Source organism: Dendrobates tinctorius, unplaced genomic scaffold (genome assembly GCF_039654945.1).
Source record: "Dendrobates tinctorius isolate UK_male_01 unplaced genomic scaffold, ASM3965494v1 ptg000090l, whole genome shotgun sequence".
Classification (NCBI taxonomy): Eukaryota; Metazoa; Chordata; class Amphibia; order Anura; family Dendrobatidae; genus Dendrobates; species Dendrobates tinctorius.
The window spans coordinates 9,716,983-9,732,889 of record NW_027361758.1 but is presented as its reverse complement, the minus strand read 5'-3'; the positions used below and the strand labels follow the sequence as shown (position 1 = coordinate 9,732,889).

Below are 15,907 nucleotides of genomic sequence, written 5' to 3'. Positions count from 1 at the left end.
CTGACAGTCCCTATTTTTTTTCAGACAAACTTTTTTTCTTAAACAATTTTATCAAATTTCCTTTTTTTCAAGAAATGTTTTACAGTCCTACATACATCTGGCATTGTCAGTGATTGGATGGTGGAAGCAAAACTAAACCTTGGAATCCTGAAAAACGAAGCCAAAAAGCAGCAAGATAGCCAACAAAACCTGGATTTTGTGTGCAGTCTTTTTACTGCCAACAGATCCGGTTATGTCTGCAGGAAAGACGTGTGTGAACATAACCTTTGAGTTTGCATGAAAAAATTCTGCAAAAAATGCAGCTTGTGAACATAGCATCGTGTTTTCAGAAATCCAAGGTTCACATATCCCAAATCATTGTCCGGTACCAATATCCTTTCATTCTGTCTTTGGGATCCACTCCAGGCTTTGCCTAGGAGCCAGTAATAACCGCACTGTGGGGACCAGCGAATCGATTGTGACCTGCACACAATGCAAGTAACGTGTAACTGCCATTGTCAGCAGGCAAATAACGCGAGACTCCCCACTCCACACCCCCAATCACATGATCAGGGCGAAGATCACAACTGAAGTGACCTTCTCTAGATGGCGGACACCTTAGGACGAGTCTCCGCCTTGTGCCGCCCCTCGACGTCATTTCCTAGAGGGCGGGACCTCACGTCACGTGGCTCCGACCTGCCTTCTCTAGAAACCCTGCAAAATAATAATAATAATGGATTATAATAAAATCACCGGAGCGGAGATCACCGAAGACGTGTGCGCTGAGAAGAAGCTGGGAGAGCGCGGCTGGGCGGTCACAGCGGGGCCGGCGCGGAGTGTGGGCGTGTGAACAGGCCGCGGACTGCGCGGGTCACGTGGTGCTGAGCTGTGGTGTTTCCCCGGTAAAGATGGCGGCTGTGAGGTAGAAAGCGGCAGGTCGGAGTAACCGCCGCAGTTTGGTGTGGACTCAGCAGCCGAGTGGCGACCTCTCCGGGACCAGCACCGTGAGTGACTGTGGAGGGCGGGCAGACGAGGCTCTGGGGACGGGGAGGGTCGGCTCCGGACACTAGGAGACTTATGTGTGAGGACTTGTGGAGGGTCTGTGCGGCCCCCGAAGGCCCGAAGTGACGAGCAGGGCTCCCGCAGCGCCTCCACGTGTGGCCGCTCCTGGCTGTGTGCGGCATTGTCCCTGTGGTGTGACGCTCCTGTGCGGCCGCGCACCCCGCTCCGGCCTCGTCTACACACGGTGCGGTTCTCCTGCATCCCTGGTCATTGCATTAGTCATCCTGGCCCAACCCGGAAGTTTATATTGTGACCACGTGGTGGTGCGGGCGCTGACCTCTGCATGGCGAGTGCTCGGGTGTCCTCTCCGGACTGGCTCATTCATAGTCACTGGAGAGCGGCGGCCGCAGCCTGTCTCACGTCCGGTGTGCACGGGTCCTTACCTGCCCTTCTGCAGGATCCCCGGCGCTGCCTGTGTCTGCGAGCAGCATGGCCGTCCAGGCACTGAGACCTGCCCTGATCTCCTGCCATCCAGTTACCTCCTCCAGGAGCAGCAGATCGCTCAGGCCACTGATCCCAGGAGAGGTGTATGGTGGCAGGACATAGAGGGCTGGTGTAGGCTCCTGATCAGTCCACCCTGCTCCTCACATTTCCATTCCCATGATACGACCCAACCCTGGAAATCTGCGTTTGCGCATCCGTGTGCTATCCAATATTGTTTCTTTATCGGGCAGCGCACTGATCTGTTTTATTCGGACATCCTCAGATCTGAGACATATCCCCCAATGTCCTTCATAGTCTGTTTCCAATCATCTCATCATGGCTGCCATGATTGTGTCCCTCCAATTGAAACCTGCTGTTTTTGGCCTGCTCTGGTTTTGTTGATCCTGTCCTCCATTCCAAAGCTCTTTAGATATGGTAATGAAGTGATTGTGTGAAAAGTTTAGCCTGATTGTTGTGGTGCTGCCCCTTGTTTTTCTCAAGGGCAAATCCCTAAGTGAATTAATAAAAAGTCCCTCCCTCCCATAGTGGCTTATAAAGGGGGGGGATCTTGTGCTTTGTCCCCATTTCTTGCACAGATCAATGTAGTGGACTCTGGGAATATTTTTGTGCTGCTAACATTCCCCTTTTTGTCTCCTCATGCACTTTAAGATGATGGATCCAGGACAAGATTTGTTGCTTGCTGCTCTGAGTGAGAGCGGCATCAGCCCCAATGACCTTTTTGATGGCGATTCCTTGGATATAGGTTTCATTGCTCCAGGACCAGTCCCTGTCAACCAGCAAGTAAGTTTTATCAAATGTGATAAGCATTGGTATAATATGCCTGTTATTTTTCTTTTCCTATGTTAGTGGTAACATCGGTATGACAATGAAAATGTTTCTGTTTACACTATAGCCCAATAGTGCTGAGACTAAAATAATCTTTCTGGGGCTAAAACATTGATCTGTCCTTGTGTGTCTATAAGGAGAGACGTTACTGGAGTCCATAGTGAGAGATGTGAGGCATCTGATGTGGTCCCCGGACACTCTTGACCCCCCCCCCCCAAGGGTGGCTTGCGCATTGATGACCAGACCAATTTTTACAATTCTGACCACTGTCGCTTTAACTCTGGAACGTTTCAACATATCCTGGTGATTGTGAGACTGTTTGTTTTTTTTTGTTTTTTTTTATTGTGACATAGTGCACTTCATGACAGTGGTAACATTTATCGGTATGACTGTTTATTTGTGAAAAAAAAAAAATGGAAATTTGGCGAAACTTTGGAAAATCTTGCAATTTTCCAACTTTGAATTTTCATACCCTTAAATCAGAGGGTTATGGCACACACAAAATAGCTAATAAATAACATTTCTCACATGTCTACTTTACATCAGCACAATTTTGGAACCACATTTTCTTTTAATTAGGAAGCTATAAGGGTAAAATTTCCTGGAATCATTAGCGGGCATCATATCCCATTTGGCGAAGCCCCTGATGTGCCTAAACATTGGAAACCCTCCACAAGTGACCCCAATTTAGAAACTAGACCCATCAAGGAATTATTCATTTTAGTGCCATTTATTCCATGGCGCTTTACATGTGAAAATGGGACTTGCATAGACAAGTACAATAAGCATGAGCAATACAAGGCCCACACAAGTACAGAAGGAGAGAGACCCTACCCACCAGGGCTCAGTCTGCAGGGGATGGGTGAGGATACATTAGGAGAGGGTAGAGCTGGTCGTGCGGTGGTTCAGTAGACTGAGGATCGCTGCAGGTTGTAGGCTTGTCGGAAGAGGTGGGTGTTCGGGTTCCTTTTGAATGTACTTAGGTGCGTGGGGAGCATCCTGAACCCCCTGGTGCTTCATAGAAGTTTATAACATTGAGTTGTGAAAATAAAGAAAAATCACATTTTCCCCACAAAATTGTTATTTTGGCCCCAAATTTTGCATTTTCATAAGGGTAAGAGGAGAAACTGCACCATACAGTTTGCTGTGCAATTTCTCTTGAGTACGCAGATACCCCATATGTGGGGGGAATACTACTTTTGAGGCACAGTGCAAAGCTCAGAAGGGAAGCGGCGCCACATTGGAGTTCAGATTTTGCTGGAATGGTTTGAGGGTCCTATGTCACACTGGCAGAGCCCCTGAGGTGCCAGATCAGCAGAACCACCCCCCTCCATAAGTGACTCCATTTTACAAACGATACCTCTCAATGAATTCATCTAGGGGTGCAGTGATCAGATTGACATCACAGGTGTGTCACAGAATTTTATACCATTGCGCAGTGAAGAAAAAATAACTACGTTTTTACCATCAAAGTTTTGTTTTAGCCCAAGATTTTACATTATCACATAAGTGGGTTAAAATGGCACCAAAATTTCCCCACAATTTCTACTGAACGTGGCAGTGCCCAATATGTGGCTGTACAGTACAGGCGCTATTTGCCTCCTGGAGCGAAGATTTTCCTAGAACAGTTTGCGGACTCCATATACAAAGCCCTTAATTGCTAGAAAAGCAGAATCCCCTTTCAGGTGCCCCCATTTTGGAACTTATACCCCTTGGGGAATTAATGTACATGTGTAGTGACAATTTTGACTCCATGGGGTATTTTCCAGAAACGAGCAGCAGTGAATGTTGCATAGTGAAAATTGCAAACTGCTTCTGGAGGCATGCACCCGTAAGTTAGGCGGGCTCTCGTCGCTTCAGAAATGCCAAACGTGGACGCTATATGTGGTTTAGGTACACTGTGGGGCTTTTAAGGTAGGGGGCATTTGGATCTGATAGTGGAGAATTTGCTGAATTTCTTTTGGGGGGGTGAGGAGCCATTTTGCTTTTCTAGAGTGTTTGTGCTACCAGTAACGTGGAAGCCCCATATCTTTCAATTAATAGATGATGGACCTGAGTGAGGACTTTCTTTTTTTTGTGAACTATGTTGAAGCTTTTATTGGGAACATTTTACATAACGTTTGTAATCACATTTATCTGGCGCTCTACGCTGACCACTTTGGGGTTTCCATCTAAATCTCTGAGTGACGTGATTCAGGTGAAACCCCCGAGGGATCCATTCACTATAGTGAGGCAGCATAGTTACTCTGGACTTCGTCTCTGGCCTCTTCTGTTGTGTCCTTATTTTTTAGAAGTGCACAAAACTCTAGCCGACGGCACTTTTATGCAATCCTAAAAAGATGGACACCGCTGGATCACAGGTCAGATGACACTCACAGTGCCTCCATGTGCTTAATTATAGGGAATGTTCAGCCAGAGGTTTTGTCTGAATCACTTATTTCAGAGATTTACATGGAAATCCCAATGCAAGTGCTCAGGGCAGGATAAATGTGCGCCGATCCATACTGTGATCTTTGGGAGGCAGAATTAAGACATCAACAGCAGGTGAAGTATTGTGTTTTTCTTTTATTTTTTTATGCCGTTCCTCCTGCGGTACAAGTGACTAGGCGACTATATTTTGGGTCGCTGTGATTACATCAATGCCAGATTGATGTCAGGTTTTTATGTTTGGCAGCTGTCACACACTAAAAGACGCTTTTTATTGCAAAAAATAGTTTTTGACATAACCACATTTTGAGAACTATAATTTATTCATATTTTGACCCACGGAGTATTGTGAAGTCTTTTTTGCGGGACGAGTTGACGTGTTTATTGGTACCATTTGTTGGCACCATTTTCGGGCACATGACATTTAATAGCTATCTATTCGGATTTTTGGGTGGCAGAATAAACAAAAGCCAGCAATTCAGGAATTTTATTTTTTTCTTGGAAGGTGTGTGTGTGTGTGTGTGTGTGTTATGCTGTTCCGTGTGTGGTAAAATTGACAAGTCAGTTTTATTCTTCGGGTCAGTACGATTACAGCGATACTTCATTTATATATTATGTTTTAGCGATTTTACACCATTAAAACTATTTTATAGACAAAATAATTATTTTTGCGTCGCTTTATTCTGAGAGCTATAACTTTTTTTTTTTAAACTTTTTTCGCTTTTGCGGGACAAGATGACATTGTCAGCAGTACTATGTTTGTTTTTTTTTTTGTCTTTTTTATAGTGTTTTATTCCACTTGTTTGGCGGTATGATAAAGCATACTTTCATCCTTGTTCTTAGCTTTTGCCCTGTCTACCCTACATACAGACCACCAGTTGGATATTTAGTGTGTTGTACTTAATTACCGTATTTTCCGCTTTGTAAGACGCACTTTTTTTCCCCCAAAATTGAGGGGAAAAAGGGGGTGCGTCTTACAAAGAGGATATACATTTGCGCTGCCACTGAGGGTACTTGCCGCGGCACTCTGTGCCCTGATGCTGCCGCTCCGCTGTCCGCCACCGCCGCGCTCCTGTCCCCCGGTGGTTTCTTCCGCCCCACCGCCGCCGCCTCGCTCTGTCCCGTTCAGCGTGGGGGGGTCTCTGTCGCTCCATGCCTGCTTTCTTCCTGGAAAATGGCCGCCGCGCATGCGCAGACGGACATCTCGGCGCTGAAATCTCGGGAGATGAGATTTCAGCGCTGAAATCTCATCTCCCGAGATTTCAGTGCCGAGATGTCCTTCTGCGCATGCGCGGCGGCCATTTTCCAGGAAGAAAGCAGGCATGGAGCGACAGAGACCCCCCCACGCTGAACGGGACAGAGCGCGGTGGGGCGGAAGAAACCACCGGGGGACAGGAGCGCGGCGGAAGAAACCACCGGGGGACAGGAGCGCGGCGGTGGCGGACAGCGCAGCGGCAGCATCAGGGCACAGAGTGCCACAGCAAGTACCCTCAGAACGGGACAGAGCGCGGCGATGGCGGCAAACACCGGGGGGATAGGAGCGTGGCGGTAAGAACCGGGGGACAGAGCGTGGTGGTGGCGGTAAGAACCGGGGGAGAGCGCGGCGGTGGTGGCAAGCAGGCACAGGGGGACAGCGTGGCGGTGGTGGCAAGCACTGGGGGACAGAGTGCGGCGGTGGTGGCAAGCAGGCACCGGGGGACAGAGCGTGGCGGTGGTGGCAAGCATCAGGGGACAGAGGGCGGCGGCAGTAACAGACACCGGCAGCGGCACGCTGCACATCAAAACACCCCCTCATCCCAGCAGCAATGTTCCACTCCGGCCTCCTCCATCACCACCCCTGGTAAGCAATAAGACGCATGGATTATAAGATGCACCACCATTTTATTAAAAATAAAGTTTTTTTCCTATTTTTCTCCTCAAAATTTGGGGAGCGTCTTATAATCCGGAGCGTCTTATAAAGCGAAAAATACGGTATTTGTACTAAATGTCCCATTGGGGGTCTGTATGTGGGGGAGACAGGGCAAAAGCTTAGAACAAGGATGAATTCTCATCGCCACACAATAAGAGGGAAAAAAAGAATGGATCTACCTGTGACTAAACACTTTTGTATGCCGGATCACAGCACCATAGACATGAAATTACTTGCTTTGAAAGGTAATTTCAAATCTCAGAGCGACAGAAGGGTCTGGGATTATAAACTGATGACAACCTTTGGCAAACTAAATGCAGGAATGAATGTGTCGCATGGATTTGTCTTTTTACATCAGTTAAGGAATTTGCTCCTCAGACCTTGTGGGGGCATCACAACACAACCAGATCCCAATTAGAGGACCATAAAACTTTCACACTCCTTATCTGTGAACTGCTCTAAAATTTATGGCCACAACTACTTATCACTCTCCCATAATGATATTTTTGCTTCATGTCATGTCACTTGTCTTATCTATTGCATTATTTCTTTCTGTGCTGTGTTGTGTATAAATATGTGACTCTTCAGATTTCGTATTAGTCAGTGCCTAATGAAGAGACCTGAGTGGTCTCGAAAGCTTGCAATTTGTTACTAGCTTTTCAGTTAGCCATTAAAAGGTATCAACCACTGAGGACTCTCAATTCTAAATATTCTATCTACTGGCTAACACGGTACAAAGATATGTACGGTATCTTTCCTGTTGTTAACAATGGACAAGTAGGGCTATTCTCCAAATGAGGCAAAAAAAAAGCTGATGGGATTTTTTTTGTCTTCCAGTCTGTGCCAGTAAGTACTTTGGGAGGAAACGAGACTGAAGCATCAGTTTCTGTAAAGCAGCAGACTGTGTCTGTAACAACCCCAGAACTATTGAATGTCGGGGTAGGCAAGAATCAATCGTGATAGGGCGGGTGATCCTAATTGTCATACTATATATCCTGTAGAATCTATTTACAAAATGAAAATACCCATTAATCTAAATTTTTGCTTATTAAGCAAGGAAATATTGTGAGTAAAATAATTTTCTGTAGGACAAAAGGAAAATACAAAATGTAAAACATATTTTTCTCTATCGCTTCATTGGGGGAAACAGGAACCATGGGTGTATGCTGCTGCCACTAGGAGGCTGAAACTATGCAAAAAAAAGTTAGCTCCTCCTCCGCAGTGTACACCCCACCAACAGGAAGTAGGATGTTTAGCTTGACAGGGGCATTTAACCAACGCTTCCGGCCGGGCAGCAGGAAATGCACTCGTCGCTGACCCCCATCATGTGATGGGGGGGGGGGGGGAGCGAGGCATTGGCTTAACAACCAGAAGTCTCCTGGAGACCTCTATGGTTGTTGATGCCGCATTGCTAAGAGCGCCACCTGTTGGGTGGCGCTCATAGCAATGCTGTAATTCCGCTACATATAGGTGATCTGCTCATCACCTATATGTAGCAGAGCCAATCAAGTATGGGATGCTTCTAGCCTCCCATTGAGGCTATTGAAGCATGCCAAAATTTAAAAAAAATGTTTTAAAAAAAAAATAAAGTTTAAATCACACCCTTTTCGCCCCATTCAAAATAAAACAATTAAAAAAAAAAAATCACACATATTTGGTATCGCCGCTTACAGAATCGCCCAATCTATCAATAAAAAGATTAACTTGATCGCTAAAAGGCGTAGCAAGAAAAAAAATCAAAATGCCAGAATTACGTTTATTTGGTCGCTGTGACATTGCATTAAAATGCAATAATGGGCGATCAAAAGAACATATCTGCACAAAAATGGTATTACTAAAAAGTCAGCTCGTTACGCAAAAAATAAGCCCTCACCCAACCCCAGATCACGAAAAAATAGACACACTACGGTTCTCGGAAGATGGCAATTTTTTTTTTTTTTTTTTTTTTTTTTTTTTTTTTTTTTTTTTTTTTTTTTTAAAAGCACACTTTGGAATTTTTTCACCACTTATATTAAAAAAAGAACCTAGACATGTTTGGTGTCTATGAACTCGTAATAACCTGGAGAATCATAATGGCAGGTCAGTTTTAGCATTTAGTAAACCTAGTAAAAAAGCCAAGCAAAAAAAGTGGGATTGCACTTTTTTCTTTTCTTTTTTTTTTTTTTTTTTTTGCACGTTTTGTAGTACACGACATGGTAAAACCAATGGTGTCGTTCAAAAGTACAACTTGTCCCGGAAAAAATCAAGCCCTCATGCGGCCATATTGACGGAAAAATATAAAAAGTTATGGCTCTGGAAAGAAGGGGAGCGAAAAATGAAAATGCAAAACTAAAAATACCCCTGTTCGTTAAGGGGTTAAAGCATAACAATTGATTTGCAGTAATTTTTTATTTAATCCATAATACACATGAAAATGAGCACATTTGTAATATATCTTATTAGAGAAATCTGCTTCTCGGCCAGAATTGATCATTTATAATCAAAATAGAATCTTATGTAGATAGGAGATTGGAGCGCCTCCCGTTTGCAAAGAATTGTATCAGCAGCAATTGCCATCTCCTATCTCAATAATGGGAAAGTCTGTCTACATTGAATACAGATTTTACCTCCGAGTTGAGAATTTTAACAATGAAAGAAGCAAAGTTTTCTGATCAGATATACGACAGTTTCTTGTTTTCACGTGTACTATTGATTTATGAAACAAAAAGTAAAACATTGTTTCTTTCTAAGGGTGTGTGCACATGCTGCGGATTCTGCTGTGGAATTTTCTGCGCGGATTTGTGTAAATCCGCAGGTCAAGACCTACAGTTTATCTGCAGATTTTCTGCGGTTAGCCTGCGAGTTTCCCCTGCGGTTTGACACCTGCCATGGAGCAGGTGCCAAACCGCAGCGGAATCCGCACAAAGAAGTGACATACCGCGGAAAATTATGCACCGTGTGCACTGCGGATTTCATTTTTCATTGATTATAATGGTACTGCGGATCCGCAGGACCAAATCCGCTGCGGATACGCAGCAGAATCCGCAGCGTATGCACACACCGTAAGTTTTCAGGAAGCACAAACAATGCAGACTAAAGATGACAAAAGCATAATTTTAACAGAATAATGGAGCATAGAAAGTCAATCAAGGGAGGTGCGTCTCTATTTACCAAGCCTTAACCCAGAATTGTGTAGTCACAACGAAGAGAACTTTACAAAAGCATCTCGTTTTTCAGGATAATGCGCCTGTCTCTTATTGCCCTGCAAGGATTAATGAAATCTCCTTTGAAATTGTCAATCTGAAAATACTCTTCTCAATCAATGATTTCAAAGGAATTCCATTTTATCAATTTTTTTTTTCTTTTGCTTAGCTAGGGTAAAATATATATATATATATATATATATATATATATATATATATATATATATATATATATATATATATATATCATAATATACGCACGCACTGAAGAGCACGGCATTGCCTGGACATAGTAACCAACTGTGGTTAGTTATAACAAATTATATGGATTATATTGCACATAAAAACATTTCACATCATATATTCAACACTACAGATTTGCAACACAAATTAACTAAACGATTACCCAAGTATTGATAGTATTTTATTTTCCACTCATTCAAGAGCCTTTTGATAAACAACATGTGTATCTAACCCTATCCTGTGTGATACTGACTGCTCAGCCGTGTATCTAATCCTATCGTGTGTTACTGACTGTTGAGCCGTGTAGCTAATCTATCCTGTGTGATACCGTCTGCTGAGCCGTGTATCTAACCCTATCTTGTGATACTGGGCTCCCCCTGCAGTCTGTGTCAGAGGGTGGTCTGTGTTGGCACGGTAATAAATTGTTATTTTCAGCTTTACAGAAGGACGATAGCACCGTAGAGATTATAAGAATAGGCAAAATTGTTTGGTGAATTGGAACGTGCGGGTTTAAAATTTCGCCTCACAACATAGCCTATGATGCTCTCGGGGTCCAGACGTGTAACTGTGCAAAATTTTGTGGCTGTAGCTGCGACGGTGCAGATGCCAATCCCGGACATGCGCGCGCACACACACACACACACACACACACACACACACACACACACACACACACACACACACACACACACACACACACACACACACACACCTTTATGTACTAGATTTCACCCTCTGAAATCCAAAATCCCTAAACTGCATTTCAGTGCATTTACACCGAAAGATTACCTTTAAACAATAATCTTTCAATGTAAGCTGTCTGACCATCACCTAGTGAACAAGCAAAACGCTCATTTATCGGGTGAAATGAATTCCACCTGTGCACACCGAGCGATCTATTACCGGTCATGCAGTGCGCATCACTCACCATAGTCTGCTGTGCTATAAAGGGCAGTTGATCGGTAAATGGTTACTTGTAGTGCTTGTCTTTATACAGTTTTCACAGTAAGTGTCCGTGTTCCATAGTCTTTTAAATTTTGTTTAAATTAATGATATTCATGTTCCAGTAAATAAGACGTCATAAAGTCAACAGCTACTTACAGATGTGTCTGCATTTATTTCTGTTGCAGCCTCCTTCAACTACAACCTTTGTCCTAAATCAAATAAATCAATTACCAACCCTTGGTAACACAATAGTGATGACGAAGACTCCTGCTGTTACTACCGCTCGCCAGACTATCACCGTGACGAAAATTCTTCAGACCAGCGCTGCAACGAGACCATCCACAGCTGCCCCTGTCGTGCAAACCACTGTATCTGCTGTACCTTCTAAAGAGCAAATCCAGCTCAAAGACCTCCTGAAAACCAGCAGTCTTAATAAATTAATGAAACTCAAACCACCTTCAAACATCGCCCAGCCAGTTGCAACAGCTGCAAGTATGTATAACTCTTCTCACCTCTTTGCATACAGATGATCATTGCTGTGCGGAGTTGTTTGACGTCAGGTTACCGTATATACTCGAGTATAAGTCGATCCGAGTATAAGTCGACCCCCCCTAATTTTGCGCCAAAAAACTGGGAGAACTTATTGACTCGAGTATAAGTCTAGGGTGGGAAATGCTCCATAGATTATTCCCCCATATGGTGTTCTCAGAAGAAACTCCATAGATTATTCCCCCATATGCTGCTCTCATAAGAAGCTCCATAGATTGTTCCCTCATATGCTGCCCCCACAAGAAGCTCCATAGATTGTTCCCTCATATGCTGCCCCCACAAGAAGCTCCATAGATTGTTCCCTCATATGCTGCCCCCACAAGAAGCTCCATAGATTGTTCCCTCATATGCTGCCCCCACAAGAAGCTCCATAGATTGTTCCCTCATATGCTGCTGCTGCATGTAAAAATAAAAAAAAATGACATACTCACCTCTCCGTCGCTGGGTGTCAGATTCTCACCTGTCCTGCGTCCATGGCTGCTCACCGCTATCTGCCACGTCATCAGTCAGTGACGTTCAGACTGCAGGGGGCGCGGCGCGCATTAACCACGTCACCGCGCCCTCTGCTGTCTGAAGTCACTGACCAATGACAGACAGCAGCAAGCAGCCATGGATGCAGGACAGGTGAGTATCGCTGTACTTACCCGTCCTGACGCTGTCTTGAGCCCCCAGCTTCTCCGCGCTCTCTTCCTGCCTTCAGCGGTCACGTGGTGCCGCTCATTAAAACTCATCAATATGCGCATATTGATGAGTTTTAATGAGCGGCACCACGTGACCGCTGAAGGCAGGAAGAGAGAGCACGGGGAGAAGCTGGGGGCTCAAGACAGCGTCAGGACGGGTAAGTATGACCTGACACATCCGCCCCCTCCGACCCCTTTGTATATGACTCGAATATAAGTCGAGAGGGGGACTTTCAGCCCAATTTTTTGGGCTGAAAATCTCGACTTATATTCGAGTGTATATACGGTAATTTTGTACAATTTTTAGTGCAGTTTTTTTTCTTTCTTTTTCTTTTTTTTTTTTTTCAGATTTGTCATACATAAAAGCAAATTTAACAAAACATCTAGTCCTGCAGCTACAGTTGTTTTATTGGTTATAATACTTTACAGTTCACAGATTTTTACAAATTTTTTTTTTTTTTTTTTTTTTACAATAAATGTACATATCGTTTAGTTGTATGAAAGTTGGCCTTCAGTTATTTTACGAAGGTTTTCCCAGGGACTCTGCAGTATTTCACACTGATTGGTTTGTCCAACTTTATTAAATGGCAATACATTTATTTATTACATTTCCATTTAAAAGCAAAAGTTGCTCAGAAAAGGTCCTGTCGTGCTATAGCGGCCAGTGATTACATTTTAAAGTCGTGTTGTGGCAACAAGTTCATCTCCTCTTTGTTTTACAAATAGTCACTAAAACAGGTGGGAGGTGCGTTTGGTTCTTTTGATTCAGTCAGGTAAATTTAATGAGAGGCTGTGTGGTGGGTTTTTGTTTTTCCTCCAGGGTACAAATCATTAAGCTTGATAAATCTTATCCGCTGACTTACTGCACTAGAATGCATACAATAAAGCTACTGTCACACTTAGCGATGCACCAGCGATATGACGCAGTCAGGATCGCTGGTGCATCGCTAAGTGGTGCAGGCAGATCTCACCAGCGACATCGCTGGGGACGGGGGTCGCTACTTACCTGTCACACTAGGCGATCCTGCGTCCTCCCGCCCGCGTCCACGCTCGTCTCTCCACAGGAAGCCCAGCAGGAAGCTGACGACGAGAAACGGTCCAGCCTGTTCTCGCGTGATCAGCGATGGGGAGCGGGTCGTAGGTATCACAAACAGCGATGTCGCTATAACGTCACAAGTTATAGCGATATTGCTAGCGATATCGCTTAGTGTGACAGGCCCTTTACATCTCTTTGCCGATGTGGCAAATTTCTTAGTGTATTTTCTTTAACCCCTTCACCCCCAAGGGTGGTTTGCACGTTCATGACCAGGCCAATTTTTACAATTCTGACCACTGTCCCTTTATGAGGTAATAACTCTGAAACGCTTCCATGGATCCCGGTGATTCTGACATTGTTTTCTTGTAACATATTGTACTTCATGTTAGTGGTAAAATTTCATTCAAATAACTTGCGTTTATTTGTGAAAAAAATGGAATCTTGGCGAAAATTTCGCCATTTTCCAACTTTGAATTTCTATGCCCTTAAATCACAGAGAAACGGCACACAAAAAACTTGATAGATAACATTTCCCACATGTTTACATCAGCACAATTTTGGAACCAAAATTTTTTTTTTGTTAGGAAGTTATAAGGGTTAAAAATTGACCAGTGATTTCTCATTTTTGCAACACCATTTTATTTTTACGGACCACATCACATTTGAAGCCACATTCAGGGGTCTATATGATAGAAAATACCCAAAGTGACACCATTCTAAAAACTGCACCCCTTAAGGTGCTCAAAACCACATTCAAGAAGTTTATTAACCCTTTAGGTGCGTCACAGGAATTTTTTGAATATTTAAAAAAAATATGAACATCTAACTTTTTTTTTTCACAAAAAAATACTTCAGGTTCAATTTTTTTTATTTTACCAAGGGTAACAGGAGAAATTGGACTGCAAAAATTATTGTTCAATTTGTCCTGAGTACGCTGATACCTGATATGTGGGGGGGAACCACTGTTTCGCCGCATGGCAGAGCTCAGAAGGGAAGGAGCGCCGTTTGACTTTTTCAATGCAAAATTGGCTGGAATTCAGATCGGATGCCATGTCACGTTTGGAGAGCCTCTGATGTACCTAAACAGTGGAAACCCCCTACAAGTGACCCCATTTTGGAAACTAGACCCCCCCAAGGAACTTATCTAGATATGTGGTGAGAACTTTGAACCCCCAAGGGCTTCACAGAAGTTTATAACATACAGCCCTACAAGTAAAAAATCATATTTTTTTCCACAAAAATGATCTTTTCACCCTCAATTCTTATTTTTCCAAAGGTAACAGGACCCTAAAAGTTATTGTGCAATTTAACCTGAGTACGCTGATACAACACATGTGGAGGTAAACCACTATTTGGGCGCATGGCGCTGCTTCCCCTCCGAGCTCTGCCATTTGATGTTTTTGGCTGGAATTGAGATCTGACACCATGTCGCGTTTGGAAAGCCCCTGATGTACCAAAACAGTGGAAACCCCCCCACAAATGACACCATTTTAGAAACTAGACCCCCCCCCCCAAGGAACTTATCTAGATGTGTGGTGAGCACTTTGACCCCTCCAGTGCTTCACAGAAGTTTATAACGCCCGGGCGTGAAAATTAAAAAATTTGTATTTTTTCCACAAACATGGTCTTTTAGTCACCAATTTTTTTATTTTCCCAAGGGTACCAGGAGAAATTGGACCCCAAAAGTTGTTGTCCAATTTGTCCTGAGTACACTGATACCCCATATGTCGGAGAAAACTATTGTATGGGCACACGTCGGGTCTCAGAAGGGAAGTAGTGACGTTTTGGAATGCAGACTTTGATGGAATGGTCTGCGGGTGTCATGTGCCTTTGGAGAGCCCCTGATGTACCTAAACTATTGATACTCCCCACAAGTGACCCCATTTTGGACACTAGATCCCCCACGGAACTTATCTAGATGTGTGGTGAACACTTTGAACCCCCAAGTGCTTCACAGAAGTTTATAACGCCCGGGCGTGAAAATAAAAAACATTTTTTTTCCACAAAAATGATATTTTTGCCCCCAAATTTTTATTTTCCTAACGGTAACAGGAGAAATTGGACCCCAAAAGTTGTTTTGCAATTTGTCCTGAGTAGGCTGATACCCAACATGTGGGGGTAAAACACTGTTTGGGCGCATGGCAGAGCTTGGAAGGGAAGGAGCACCATTTGACTTTTTCAACTCTGTATTGGCAGGAATTGAGATCAGACGCCATGTTGTAGAGCACCTGATGTGCCCAAACAGTGGAAACCCCCAATTCTAACTCCAACCCTAACGCCAACACACCCCTAACCCTAATTTCAGCTAATGGGAAAATGGAAATAAATACATTTTCTTTTAATTTTATTATTTTTCCCTTACTAAGGGGGTGATAACGGGGGGGTTTGATTTACTATTTATGGCGGGTTTTTATGTTTGGCAGCTGTCATACGCTAAAAGACGCTTTTTATTGTAAAAATAGTTTTTGCATCACCACATATTAAGAGCTATAATTTTTCCATATTTTGACCCACCGAGTCATGTGAGGTCTTATTTTTTGCGGGACGAGTTGACGTTTTTATTGGTACCGTTTTCGTGCACGTGACATTTTTTGATCACTGTTTATTCCAATTTTTGGGACGCACA

General features: G+C 43.7%; 1 protein-coding gene across 2 annotated transcripts in view; it reads left to right on the top strand.

Annotated features, from left to right (window-relative positions):
- Positions 1 to 639: 639 nt before the first annotated feature.
- SBNO1 (strawberry notch homolog 1) overlaps positions 640 to 15,907 on the top strand; it is a 144,663-nt gene continuing 129,395 nt past the window's right edge. The window contains exons 1-3 of one of the 2 annotated variants that reach the window (XM_073586093.1): positions 640 to 983; positions 2,134 to 2,265; positions 11,202 to 11,508. In XM_073586093.1, the coding sequence (XP_073442194.1) occupies positions 2,134 to 2,265; positions 11,202 to 11,508 (439 nt within the window). In that variant the 5' untranslated portion in view covers positions 640 to 983. The remainder of the gene's footprint in view (positions 984 to 2,133; positions 2,266 to 11,201; positions 11,509 to 15,907) is intronic. The other variant, XM_073586094.1, reaches the window with a different exon arrangement.